The sequence below is a fragment of the Harpia harpyja genome, chromosome 22 (assembly GCF_026419915.1).
Source record: "Harpia harpyja isolate bHarHar1 chromosome 22, bHarHar1 primary haplotype, whole genome shotgun sequence".
Lineage (NCBI taxonomy): Eukaryota > Metazoa > Chordata > Aves > Accipitriformes > Accipitridae > Harpia > Harpia harpyja.
In genome coordinates this window covers 12012815-12027766 of record NC_068961.1, presented here as the reverse complement: position 1 = coordinate 12027766, position 14952 = coordinate 12012815, and the positions used below count along the sequence as shown (strand labels likewise).

The window sequence follows — 14952 nt, the reverse complement described above, 5'->3', positions numbered from 1 at the left end:
CAATCCCACAAAGGTAAGTAAGAGATGTACCTGAAGAGCAGGGTGGAAGAAGATCCATAATTACTGAATCTGCTCCTTTAGTGTAAACATTTATCTCATCTGTGAGAGGATGTCTGACGACTACTGACATCCTCTTCCTGACAGAATCAAAGCCCAATGTATGTAATACTTCAAAGCTTAATGTTCCCAGGTGAGGTAGCTCCACTGATACCTGGTCAGACAGCCTTCCAACCAGAGAACAGTTATATGCCCTTGCTGCATAGACAAGAGCAGCTTCATCTGGACTCTCTGCTTCATAACGGAGTTCGCCTTCCCCAGGTCCACTCCCCACAGCTGTTCGGCCTTGCTGGGAGCTGTAGCCATTGTTATTCATCTGCGCAGAGTATGTCAGCTTCTCTTCCAGTTTTAATAAAGTGCTATCCGTAGATGTAGATGAAAGCACGCTTAAACCAAATCTGTTCATTGATTTGCTTGTAGCTAGACTAGATGAACTGCTGCTGTTAGATCCAGAGGTCAAGCGACTTGGAGTGAATCTTCGTATGAAGTCTTCTATAGTTTTTACTGGAGATTTTAGTTCAAATCGATCTCTAACCTTGAGAAGTAAAAAACAAACCAAGGAACAAAAACCAAAGAAAAGCTGTACAGGAATTCTGACATTGATATTCAGCCTAAGCAGCTCCAACTAAAGAGGAGTATTTCTTTGAGAACAAAAAGTAATGGCATTTGTATTTTGAGAAAGGAAAGTAAATGGACAAAACTGACTCAACAGCAAAAAACTTACCAGAACTTTAGAATTGTGCCTCTGTGTGAAAGCACGTATGTTTGTATTAAAAACATTTTTTCTTCTTTCACCTCCTCAGATATGACTAATGGATAGACTATCAATGTTGCACCACCGCCCGTAGTGCATACTAAAACCTATCGTTAGTAGGAAACATTGGCATTCTTTGCACATATTCAGTGAAGGTAGTAAAAGAAAGTTGATGGAAGAGCTTTCTATCAAGAACGTAGTATCAGAAAAGTTTTATGAGAATATGCCAATGTCAACAACATTCTCAATAGGAACATGTTGAAATAAATAATTTCCGCTCTCTTCTCTTTCAGCATCAAAGCATTTTGCTTCAGTTTTATCACTCATCTCTGTTTACTTAAATCTTTTTACAGATACAATGTTATTAATAGTAATAGCATACTCATAGTGATATATATTAAATTACTGTATAACAGTGTAGCATTCCTGAAACAGCAGAACTGAGCATTCTCCAAATGTTTCCCTGGCACAAAACCATGTCATTTTGCAGACTAGTTCACTTTTTATTCCAATCTGGAACAGAAACAACTCTCAGAATTTTCTCCAGAATGGAAATTCCAGCTGCTGGCTAGCTTTAATACTACATTCCATTATATTTTTGTCTTACAGATCATCTTGGGATTGCATTTTTGAAATTCTCATTCATCAATAACACTGGTTTAGGCCGATTTAAGCAGTAATGATCATTATTTCTCATAATGAGCTTAAGATGCATCTTTTACATAATTTGAAAGTTTTAAGTGATGCTTTTCAAGTATATTCTCATTTTGAACTTTTTAAAAATGTCTCAGCCTTTTCTTAATTTAATCCATATGTTCAAAATATCCACAGACAGCTTATATTCTTTTCTGGAAAGTCTTGCACATTTGCAAATTAGTTCCCACACATACACGCATATTTACATTTATTAAATGAATAAGTTACAGTGCAAGAAATCGGGAAAGGTTCAGAAGTACCTTGAAATTGTCAATGAAAGCATATCTTACCTTGAAGGTAAGTGAAATAGTTGACATACTCCATTTAACTAATGCTTAACTAAACCCGCTCAATCACACAGCGGTTCTAAGAGTTGTCTTATAACTAGTCTACTTGTTTCTCACTAGAACAGGAGGTTTTCATTTCTCCAATTTACAAGATAAATTAGCATCAATGCAAAAGGGGCTTAGACTCTGTTTTGCTGTTTCTTTAACCCACCTTCTGTCGGGGCTGATTTGGTGCAGTTACCACAACTGTATTACATATAGTCAAAGCGATGAAGAAGTCAAAAATGTCACATAGTTCTGGACTCAGATGGGATAATGGCTGTTCGTGGCTCCTCATGACCTCCAGATGCTTTGCACATTCATTCACCTTTTCCAACAACCTCGGGTCAGGTGTGATGTCCTTCTCCTAGTAATAAATAGCAGTGATTAATATCTGTGATTCTGCAAATTTCCAAAGCAGCAAGAAGCAATCAAAGCATCCAAAGCAGTGTCAATATCAAGAGTTTTATGGTGGCCTTACACCACAGAATGGAGGTGGAGAGGACTGTAGGAAACTCATTCTAGACAATAAACAGTTAACAATGAGTCTACCAATAGAAATGGAAAGGTAAGTAACTGTTATCAACTATTTCATTAGAGATATTTATAGCGGCAATATTAATCTACTTTGGGTGCAGTGGATGGGAGAAGAGTTACATACTAATATTCCTCCCTCTCTCCTGTCTAGTTCAAGACATTCATTATCTATTACTAAAGGGTGGTACACTACAGAGACCAAAAGAGTGGAAAAATTAGACAACAATGACATTCAAAGCTCGGCCTTACGTCAGCACAATAAAATGAAACCATCTTGGATTGTTTATTAGAGAACAACAACCATCCACACATTTGAAGGTAATTCATGTGGTTTTTTACACTGAAACACAGAGCACTTTCCACTCTATTTCATCAGTACTTTCCACTTACTTAATCTATTGCTTGTCAGAGCAAGCTCTGGTATTTCTTAAGATAGGAGGATGCAAGGATACAAAAGATTAAAAGATAAACTGATCTAAGGCTCTTTCTTCAATAGAATTTTATCTGCTGATGCTCAGCAGCTGATGAATCTGAGAAACCACGGAACTCCATGTGTAAAAACTGCAGCTTGGAATTCTACCAAAACAGCTTGCTCTTGACTGAAATCAAGAAGTTCCACCAGTGCAAACAGCATCTTTGTGCCTATATTTGCAATTTGTTTTAAGGGTGAATTTGTGTCAACAGTGCAACACCACAAAATCCCTAGATAGACAAGACTTGGCTTCTCTGCTCTTTTATTATCAATCAACTCACGTGAAACTTCCACTGAATTACAATAGTATAAAATTAAACAAAGCAAAGTTGTAAGGACATAAATTCACCAACATTTTGAAGTAACATGCAATCCACTGATAACCTTCAATCACACTAAAATTATGCTACGGTGTATGTCAACAGTGTCTAAGAATTGGAAAACGCATTGTCCAGCCCAGCACTTGTTAGTTTTAAAATCCTCTGACAAAAAAGAAGAGGCATATGCAGAGCAATTAGAATCTTTGACCTCAAACCTTATGCTACTTTCAGCTTCTGTAGATAAACGGAAGGCATACATTTTCTTTTCAAAATCAAGGTATAACTAAAACAAAGGTTTCGGATTGTCTTTACCTTTAGCTTGTTCCCACAAGAAGATATTTAGATAAGATCTATGCCAACACTTGATTATTTTTGTACACACAGCTGTGACTACAGAAGAAAAAATGCCACGATGCAGTCTATAAGAGGTACGCAATGTGCTATAGATTCCTCTACCTTTCCCTTTTCAGGACATTGTTCTATTTAAAGATACAACACACTGTGCATTAGTTCTCATGACTTACCATTGGGCTACTGAATGCAGTGTGCTTCGAGAGTATGCTTGCTCTTTTTGCTTCAGCTCTGCTACCTGTGCGCCGGTGGGTTTTGGTGCTCTGGCTTCTGTGGATTACTTTGATGCTCTGATGGCTGCAGATACTATCACGCTGGGATAGAGTTCCTCCTTTTGGGGCTGCCTCGTCTTCCTCAGAATCAGGTTCTTGGTACATCGCTAAGCGTTTGGCTATCAGTAAAAATACAGAGGGAGAAATGTTGCATATGTTAAATGTGGCTGGGAGAAGGAGAGGGACATGGTGAGTTTGTTAAAGTGATCTGGTTTTAATATTATACTGTGCTTTCACGGTAATAATGAATGATTCCATTATCAGGAGATAGATAACAAAGTCTCATCTTAATTGAATGGTAGTATCTAACGGAGGATGCAGATAACATAATTAGAAATGTAATGCAATACACTGCCTCCCTCATTATCACACGCTCTCTGAAAGGCAGTTAGACTCTGCAGTAACTCACTGCATTCCTGAAGACTATTCTGCAGCTCAGCCTGATGAAATCAACCAAATAATTTGGTCTTCACTTGCAATCTGAGAAGGAAATAAACAATCCAGAAAATTTTCTTGTCATTTCCAACAGAATACAGAAATTTCACAGAAAAGTATGCAGAATACAGACATTTCACAGCAAAAATGTCACATCTACCCAGCACCGGTTAACTGACATCTGAAATGTTCTCAGAACGACACACCTACAGAGCACTACTGCCTGTATTTTATATACAGAGATGAGGTACAGACAGCATAAAAGCCTTGCTCAAGGTCAGGGCCATCTGCTGCAGAGTGGAGACATGAACCCAGATTCCTGACTCCTAGCCTAGTGCTAAAACCACCCTGGAGTCCGTCACCTCCTCTCTGGACAGCATGATAGGCAGGACAATGCAGCATGCAGTATCGAAACCAGGGTACCCTCACCTGCTGCAACACTTGTTTCTATCAGTATTTGCTGCAGTGAGCAATACCTAGTTTACACAGAATCAAAGAGTTTTTCCAGATGATATACTTTAGATAAATGCTTCCCCAGTCAAGAATCCAACTACAACAACTAAAGTTAGAAACCAATCCTGGCAGTTTGATATACTGAAGTTAAAAAGGAAAGGGAAAGAAGAGGTGTGAAACAGCTGTGGAATCCAGCCCTTCTAATGGCAGGCTCTAACTGATGTATAACATATTATTCCACTCCTAAAGACCCTGGGCATTTAATAACCTGGGTTATTCATTAGGCAGGCAGATGCCACTCTAACAAGTACCTATTTATTCCTTCATTAGGTAATCATTGAAAGGCTTTTCTTTATACTCTCAAAATAATCCACACTATCCAGATATACAATACAAGTTACATACCTGTGGCTTGGCTTTGTTTCGGTTCTCTGGTGTAACAGATCAGATTTTCCTAATGTCAAATGATAAATCACTAGCATGTAAGTTAATCACTCAGGCATTTAAAAAAAAAAAAAAAAGATGATGATTTTTCTTCCAAAATACTTCCTGAGAAAAATCTTACATTACATATAGTGAGTTTGGCATGGGATCACTTTTAATGTAGCTAGCTTTATGATCAAAGAAAAACCCATCCTCGCCATCCACTGCAATTTTCAAACATGTTTTAGCTGTCAGAAAACAGTCAGAGGAGTTGAAATCAGACCACACACAGTACATGGTGATAGCTCTATCAGTACAGTATCATACATCAGAGGTTTTTTCAACTCCCTTTGGAACACGTATAGGCTCTGTCTGAAATGTGGGAGCTGGGAGAGCTTCCCAGTTCTGGCTGTGAATGCACACCTGGTCCTTGGTCTAATTGCATGCCCAGGTATGCAACATCCCGTGCTGCACTCTGGCTCCTGCTGGAATAAAATTCAGGCCATGGAGGTAGAAAGTGCCACAGTGCATTTGGAGACGAGACTGCAGGGCACACTGAAGATCACTTCTGCCCAATAGCTAGAATACAGACCTGCAGCCCAGGCCCCGAGGCTGATGTAGACTAACTGTGGGTGACTGAGGAGTTTCCTTCACTAGCATTATTTGGTGTGATTCACGCTCTGTGTTATGTGGTGGGAAAGAGGTTGAGCAATGGCACGTTCAGCGCTCTGAGGGCAGCTGCTCCTCGAGTCACACAGCTGCAAACAGAGGAGCACAGCACTGTTGCCTTCTCCTTTCAGTGCCTACCTTGCCCTTTGATTCACGACAGAACCTAGAAGACAGCTCAAAAAATCATGGAGGTCCCTGGTCACCTTGGCCCTTCTGTTGCATGGTAATGAGTTGCAAGGAAATAAAGTTCACTTCATCTGCACAGGCTGCTTCCTGCAACTTGTTGCACATGCTTTGGGACACCGCAGTTCTAAGCTGTCCCATCACTCTTGCCCACTAATTCCCACTCTCTTCTGCTCTGTAAGCCTCTATGCATTTTCCCAGTGGAAGTGCAGATCCCTATACTGTGAACTTAATTCAACTGATCATAGGTTTGTCTGTGTCAGAGGGAGTCTACGCTGAGGGCCCAAAGTGATCTGCAGTATGTCAAAGCACTGATCCAGGCCCTCGATCAAGATGTGAGCCAGGCTGCTCACTGTTCCACCCCAGCATCCCCGTTTCCTTTGGAAGGAAACCCAGGCATGCGAGGAAGGAAGGAGCCATGTGGACATCACAGTGTGCCACTTTAAGAGGATGCCTCAAGTACCAGAACGGAGCAGCACACTGAAGGAAGGACTTCTGTCCTTCTCTGCACTTGGGGAGGTATGATGGAGTGCACATCTGGGGGGGTATGACGGAGTGCACAACCTGCGATGAGGCCTGTGGAGGGCAGTGCCCAGCCTGACAGTTCAAGCTCTGCCTTAATTATCTTCTGCAGGCTCCTAGTTACATGCTGGAAACCACAGGTTGAAAAACCATTGCTCAAGATGACACTCTAGTAAGGTTTTCTGCACTTTACCAATGTTTAAGACTTAAATCAATCATAAGAAGCATGTTTTTGTGCCTCATCTTCACTAAGGCACTTAGCAGCAAATCCAGTCTCAAGGACAGTTGGCACATGTGGACACAGCCTCTCTCAGGAAAAGCATAAGAAAGGCTTGGATTTGCAATAGGGATAATCTTCCTCACTGTGGATGCTGGGCATTTGAATGTAGACTGACAGAACACTGCACTTCTTCTCGTAACGGGTAATAGTCCTTGACAGGGAAAGGACTGGCTACAATTATTCTTTTCAGCTTTGCAAAATGTGCTACCCAGTTGGTCCAACTCCCTTCCGAGCAGAGTTTTTAAAAAAAGGACACATTTTCTTTAATAATCATACCTAATTTAAGCTTCTGCTCTGACAATACATCTTGAAATACATGACTCCAAAGACCCTGAACTGATTATCATTTTATTCCATGTATAAAAACTCTATGGTTAAGCAGAGAATGTATTTCATGCACAATACACAGTTATGCTTGCGTACCATATCTCTGTATTCTTTACTGCTCTTTGTTCTTTCTTACGTTACATCTAAAAATATTTTTTTTATTCAACATAGCAAAAGCTGTTTCCTAATGCAGCACTCAGCATATTTATTAGTATTATACCAACAGCACAGTCCTTTCTAGTCTATGTAATATTAGCTATCTCTTGCTCTCTATACACATTTTCATTGTAGCACATTCATTTAATTGTTTCTGCCACTGAGAAAAAGGAGAAAAGGAGAAAGTAAATACAAGACTAGAATCTCATTTAACCAAGTGAAATGTAATTCTTTTGGTACAAATGGTGTTATTTCAGTTTATACCAAGGTAAGCTTGATAATAAAAAACAGGTCTTAGCACCCTTCAGCATTTTCTCAAGTGCAGTCTTACATATTATGCAGCAAGAATTAAGAATTTTGAAGAAATAATGAAACCCGGTTCAATCGTTATGTTATGGCTAAGGTTCACAATGCTTCAGCTGTGCAAAGCATGCTTCTTTGGGAACATGCTGTTCTCTCCACCCACTCAGCTCTCTCCGATTCAGAACCTTTTCCTGTGAACATTATAACCTGAAAGACATTGTTGCGGGATGCTTTTCAGTTTCAGCACTGAAAATTGATGGCCTTGATCTTTTGTCTGATAGAGGCGGTTTTGTTAAGGGCAAAGACACAAACAACTTTGAGAAACACAGCAATGCAATTCATGAAAGTCAAATTGCACTATCCTCTAGTTCATTTTATATTTATGGCACAAAGAAGAAACAATAATTAATACTTATTCTATGAACTCTCTTCCATCTGTCAGAAGACACCAGTAAGCTATAAATAAAACTCCTGTGGTAGCTGTTAAGTATTTGAAGAGACATTCTTTTATTTTAAAAAAGCTTTTATTTCATTATTTTTTGGTTTTGCTTGTTTTTGTTTTACTTTCCATGCTACCTATGTTCTATGATGAGGCATCCATTTTGCAGGCTGGCAGAGACACTGCTGCCACACAGCTAGATATTCCGCTAACTAGAAAAGTGGGATCAGGAAACCCTAAAGAACTTCCCTTCAAGCAGAATAAAACTGCAGAACCCCTAAACCAGAATAACTCAGCTGTCAGTGTGTGTGCCCCGATTTCACCATGGAATAACTCCATTTCGCCCCAAACCATTGAATAAGGCTGTTATTGAACTACCATGAAGTAAATCTAGATGTGCAGTACTTACTGACACCACCACACCACCTTATTTCCTTACTATGAGTGCAAGCTTATTTCACTTTGAAGTGCACGCTAGTGTCTGCATAAAGAGTCAGTAGAGCAGCTAGCATGCTATAAATTTGTACAAGTGTGCTAACATAATCTTAATTTACTTTGCAAGAACTTCCCCATAAGGACAAGTCTTGAGACTAGGAAACACCAAGATTTTCCTTCCTCTCCTCTCTTGGCATCCCCAAGGGCTTACAATGAATAACCTTAAGTCCTTCATTAAGAACTCTTTACTCCACTTAGAAATGGAGATCATTCCTACTTTTCTGGAGATTTTCCAGAGCAATTCTGAGTGTGGGTTTATGCTTAGAAAAAAGTAATACCTGTGCCTAAATATGAGTTATTCTGTCTTCTATAGGACTTAATATGGGGCACACCCAATGTACTGAGTTCTACATCTGCTGGCACTGGTTCTTTCCTCAGATACCAATTAAAATTCTTCAAAAGGCAATAACAAATGTAAAAAGGAACTACAGACAAGTTACACAGAGGGCCTGAAGCACCCAGTTCTGCTAAAGGTTTTGATCTTTCTGGGGAAGGCCTCCATGGACTATCCTGATTTCTGAAGATTGTCCAATTGTAAAGGTGGCAGATGAGAAGTCCCTTTGGAAGCAACAGCTGAATTTACAGTAAAGTTTTATTGATTTTTATGCCTTTTTTTTTTTTAAATAAATCCAATTCTCCAACATGGCTGGAATGTGCAGTCTATGTTCTCTTGACTACATACAAAAAGAGTAAGAAAGTCCCACTACGAAGCAGCCCCCCAAACCAAGAAAGAGATTTTTTTAATATAATGCGCTTTCCTATGAAAAGTAGTTGCTGGCTGTTCTTCAGCAAGAAAAAATAGAAAGCAGAAAGAAACTCCTTCTTTCTCAGATCTAGTGATTAAGAAACTTTGCAAGGCAAGAGAAAATCACTGAGGTTTTCATCATCTGCCTTCACCCCCATAAACATCTCTTATTTTTATGTTGTCTAGATTTTTTTTCACAGTCATTGGAAGGAAGAGGGAGGAATGCAAAGAATGAAAAATTCAGATTTTTCAGATTTGTGTGGTTGCATTCATGGAGATTCAACTCGTGTTTTGTCAAAAGTTCCATCCAATGGGTGGCTAAAACTAGAAAAACAGACATCACACCCCGCAGGCAAGAGTGCGATTAATTCAGCATTTGGAAAACAACTAGGACAAATGTCAGGCCAAGAGCATCTGGTTGTAGCTAAATCATATAATGACTTTCAGAAGCATAGTCAGCTTTTGGGCACCTACTATCTCTGGGATTAGCAGACAGACCTGGGGCATGGCCAGTTCCAAGAATTGTTAGAAGCTGGCTACTAGCCTGAAGGGAAGAGCTATGGTATGGCAACGTAATTTTACATATAAGGCAACAATTCCTTTTTTTTTTTTTTTTTTTGGTGCTAACATTCTTTTGGGCTAGGAGGAAGTACTGATCGGAAGAATAATTCTGGGATTTAACCAGAGTATAGTGCCAATGGGTATTTCATAAATGCCCAGGACATTTATGAATGGGACAATCATTCTTCCACTTGGAGTGGTCCATGACATACCCTGCTCCTGAATTAACATTCTGCAAATCAAGAAGAATATTTGAAGGAGACAACAGAACAGATTTAAGAACGCAGGTCACATAGACATGAGGTGGGAATTCTCTGGCTATCTTCGATACAAATATCTAAAATTAGGTAACAACAATCCCATCCCTATCAACATAGTCTCCACAAGGTCCAAACAGGCAGCGCGAATTCCTGTAGTTTGATCCCAGTCACTGCATAATCCATCACCAAAATATTACAGGTGACCTCAACAATGACGAATACTTGATAGAGCTTGCATCATGGAACTGCTGCTGAGTACACTTACACTTTCCCTCACCGCCTTCACAAGCATTCCTGGCTTCATCTTCGGTGCTAAGCTCTCACACAGCAGTACCCATGAGTAATACTTTGTACTACCTCCAGTTGGCCAAGAGATTCTGACCCGTGCTGGTGCAATTTATTGGCCTCTATTATTCATGTTTTTGTCACCTCTTGTCTAGACTAAAACAATGCAATACTCCTGGGCATAGCACCATCAGCCTCATAAGAAACTTAGAGCTAATAGAGAATTCTGGAGGAAAATGTTTTCTCCAGCAAATTAATGAAAACTGCCCCTTGTTCCCTACACTACCTAAAAAAAGTATTAAGTCTTTTTCAGGGTTTCAGTTTTTATTTTAGAAGCATTTAATTGCTTCAACCCTGCTTAAGGTCCACATAAGCCTCTGTGATGAAAACCATGACTAACATGTCCACATCTGACGCAAAACAGAACTCTCCATTGTAATCATAAAGCTCACCTTTCACATGGGGAATTTACATGGCTTTGTGGAACAAACTTCCAAAGAAAATAAGGACAATCCCACCACTCAATAAAAAGATGTGCTGCCTCAAATATGCCAAACCTAACACAGCGTAGCGTATGGCTTTTAAGCAGCCCCCAAACCCAAACAAATTGTGCACTGCACACACAGGGAGAGGAAAAAGGGGAAAGACCAAGCTACGCATAAGGAAAGTCACAGCATTGCTTAATGCACTAGTGGAAGGAACTCAGATATGATGATGACAAATGCAGTATAACAACCCGTGTAGAACAGAAAAGAATGGGGTAACTGCTCATAACTGTGAACAAATTTTAGGGAGAAAAGCTTGTAATGCAGCATAGAGAACATTTGTGAAGGCTATGCACAATCTGTTAATTGAGTGATTAACAGATATGCAGCAGTCCTAGATTGTGCAGAAAAAATGCTTCAACAGAAAATTAAAGTTCCAAAGTGAGGAAATTTCAGACCTTAATCTGCCACTGTAGGCATAACTTCCCCACTCTTGTCTGTTTGCATGGCTGAGCCCCAGGATATAGGGCCTCTAGATGACTTCAGAGGAAAATTTGCCAAAACTTCTTAGCATGGGAAAAAGTGTGTTACATCTTAGCCTTGTTCTTGGATATGGCTGAATGGAGCTGTTCTGACTGAAATTTCACCCCCAGAATTCACGCCTGAGGCAAACATCTGGCATGGAAAACTTGGAACCAAATAGTTAAAAGTTTTGTAAAACTATCCGTAACTGAAAACAGGATCTTATCATGAGAAGGGTCAAGCAACTGGAATAACAGGCACGGCTACCCAGCCACAGCAGAGTAAAAAACTCAGGCCAAAGAGCTCAGAACAAGGATTCTTCCAGCGTCAGCTATCTGCTTTTACAGTAGAAAATGACCTGTTATCTTCAGCTTTTGAATCTTGACTCGTGTACAACAATTTTAAATTCATTTTTTCATCTAAAGTGCTACTCGAGTTTGATTCCAAGTAACAAACCACTATGCCTGAAAAATTACTCAGATAAGTGAAGAAAGACACAGATCATCTTTGAAATAGATAAGGCAGATGTGTTTTAATTGGTTTTCTTCCATATACGGCAGCCTCAGATCACTTGCCAAGTGAAAGATTTTAGAATTTTCTAATTCATGAAATCTTCAGCAAAACTTGAGGTGCAGAGCAGGATGGTATCAGTTAAAACATATGCCCCAAAACCTCCAAGGGGAATTCAGATACTCTGGTATAAGACATAGAAAAGCAGCTGACAAATCATTTGCAAGTAAGCACACAGCAATGAAATGTTGCTGATGCACTCCCTAAAGCCAGAAAGAGCTGTGATAGACATTTCACCACACATAAACAAGCAGGTTTCAGCAGCAGAAAAGATAAGAGATGGTTAGAAAATCAGACTGGAGAATAGACCTAACAAAAGACTTGAATGAAGAATAGTTTTTACTGTGTTATTAATCCTGATTATAGGGAAAAAAATAAATAGAAACTATCACCATTTATATATAGAATGACAGAGAAAGACCTATTTTCTGTAGAGGAGAAAAGAAAAAGAATAAAATACTGTGTACAAAATATTGTGTATAAATTTTGTGTCAATTTAAGAATTACATTTGTCAGAAATTTTATACTGACTAAAATTACAACAAAGCCCAACCACAGCCATACGTGAAAAGAATGACGGAAAAAAAAAGAGTTTATTTTATGTATTTGACACTTTTGTTTGTAGTGAAATTCACTCTGCTTTCATTAACATTTATATTGTAATCTGAAATAATAAGAGGAAAGCATGCACAAACTTAGATTTCTGTTAAATACATTACATTTGAAGAAAAAATATCTGAAACTCAATACTCAAATTCCAGAGCCTGAGTTCAGCCTACATATCAGCTGACGATACCAAGCTCATAAAAATACCCTTTCTGCACAGTTTTAGTTGGCAGTAGCATCATCATTCCCGCAAACAACAGAGTATACTCTGAAATTAGTGTAAACAAGCAAAAGATCAATGGCAATGAAGAAGAAAAAATGAATGAATAATCAGACTGTCACAAGCAGAATTAGGACTCCAGAAACACACTCTCAATTCTAATTCTTCTCTCTTTCTTACCTATAGTACAGAGGTAGGAAGTCACAGCTTCTCCCTGTTTAAGTTCTTCTTTCTGTACCACTGGGATAATAACACTACCCAAACACTAGTTTCTTGAGAAAGAGTGCCTTAAATGTAAGGTCTCAGTACTACTTTAAAGTAGAAGAAAAAAAGAACAATCCTTGCATAATCCCAAACTTCAAAATATCTTTTTCCAATTTGGAATCTTATGAACTCTCTAAAGCATGTTTTAGATTTACCAGTCTATTTTGATTATTTCTCTTACCCTGTATCTTATTCATAAGCTGATCTTCTGTAATGGTCTTTGAGAAAACTTTCTAATCAGTGATCTTTGTATGTTATGTAGATTAAGAAACTTATTTTTTGCAAACAGGAATGCAATACTGTAGCTATCAATATTTTCCCACACACAGACAATGATTTGAAGAGTTAAGATCTGTTATGTCAAAAATGGTAACAACAAAATGTTAGAGGAAAATAACACAAATTACAAAAAAATCACAAAACAGGAAATCACTTCATAATTTTAAAAGGGTGATGAGATGACACAGGGATGACAACCCTCACATTCCCTTGTGACAAAGAGTGACTTTTTAGTGTTTCCAGAACCTGATACTTGGGGACATTCTCTCAACTGCAATGTTCATATAGCAGTGAAGATACCTTAACACAGACACCTGTCACACAGGAGCACTGAAAAGAATCTGACAAAGGTAACATAAAATATGCTATTAGATCAGATTATGTTTCTTGGTAATATGAAAACCAGCATCTTTGTTTACATTTATTTTGCAGCACAAAAGGATAATGTCATTCGAGGTATTCAATCAGACACTAGTCTGGCTGTATGCTTAAAACCGACATTTTACATAGTATACTTCAAACACACCAAACAATTGTGATACCAGCAGCACTTTTCAATTTGCTTAAATTAGCCATGTGCTCAAGTGCTTTACTGTATCAGGAGCTAAAGCCAGGAGCTTTCACTGTCTTGACAACATACTGTAGATGTTACAGAACACTTTGATAAGACTGTCATTGCTAGCTGAACACAGCCATCAAATTATGCTAATCTGAAAACAGCTATTATGGAGTTTGCTGAGTGGATACATGCAATTTCTTTTGTTTTTCTTCTTGATTTAAGATTACAGTAATTTTTATATCTACTTCAGATTGTCCAAGTACAATTGTTAGACAGAAAAAAAGATCATGAGCTCACCATTATCATCATGGGAATACTCTATTCCAGAAACAGTGCATCTTCGGAAAACCATCTTGTTTTCAGTAAGTGTCCCAGTCTTGTCTGAAAAGATAAACTGCACCTGACCTAAGTCTTCTGTGATATTTAAAGCTCGGCACTGCAGCTGAGAGTCTGTTTCTTCATCATATAAATCTTTATCTTGATGAATAAAATATACTTGGCAGATTTTAACTATTTCAATGGATACATACAAAGAAATTGGAATCATAACCTAGAATACACAAAAGGAAAGAGAATTAGGAGAAAACAGAAGCAAGGATACAATGACTTAGTAAAATCTAGTTAACTTGGTACTAGACTAGAACATAGAGAGGCTATGTACTTTAAGAATTTACTGTAAAGTTATTATCATGTTTGAAAAGAGTTTATGTACTGTGTTAGGTGAGGAAAACCTATGGTGAATTGCAGAGCTGAAATGCATTATTGTGTCTAGAAGGGTGATTACCAAAGCTAGGACAGAAGCAAATCTTTTTTTGGCTAATAAGGCGAGCTTGAAACTAACTGGGAAAGGAAAATAAAAAAAAACAACCCAAAAATAGACAGTATAGTCAGAACCCTGTAAATGTGAAAGAATAGGATATATTTATTCCGCATAAATAATAGACTGTTTGCAAATTCACTTTGCAGGAATACGAGAAACAAAATCAGAAGCGTTCACCTCTCCACAGGTACAATCTTTGTGGCCTCGGCTTTTGCACTGCAGATTATTTGAATGAAGAACACATTTTATAATTGCTGAAGAAAGAGATGTGAGAAGAAGTTTCTCCAGAAAAGCTTTTCAACTGTT

General features: G+C 38.5%; 1 protein-coding gene across 3 annotated transcripts in view; it reads right to left on the bottom strand.

Annotated features, from left to right (window-relative positions):
* ATP10A (ATPase phospholipid transporting 10A (putative)) overlaps positions 1–14952 on the bottom strand; it is a 118304-nt gene that overhangs the window by 27692 nt on the left and 75660 nt on the right. For 2 of the 3 annotated variants that reach the window (XM_052773980.1, XM_052773979.1), the window contains exons 7-10: positions 14124–14376; positions 3687–3904; positions 2006–2200; positions 31–592 (exon numbers count right to left, since the gene is read on the bottom strand). In XM_052773980.1, coding sequence (XP_052629940.1) covers positions 31–592; positions 2006–2200; positions 3687–3904; positions 14124–14376 — 1228 coding nt within the window. Of the gene's footprint in view, positions 1–30; positions 593–2005; positions 2201–3686; positions 3905–14123; positions 14377–14952 lie in introns of those variants that run through there. The other variant, XM_052773981.1, reaches the window with a different exon arrangement.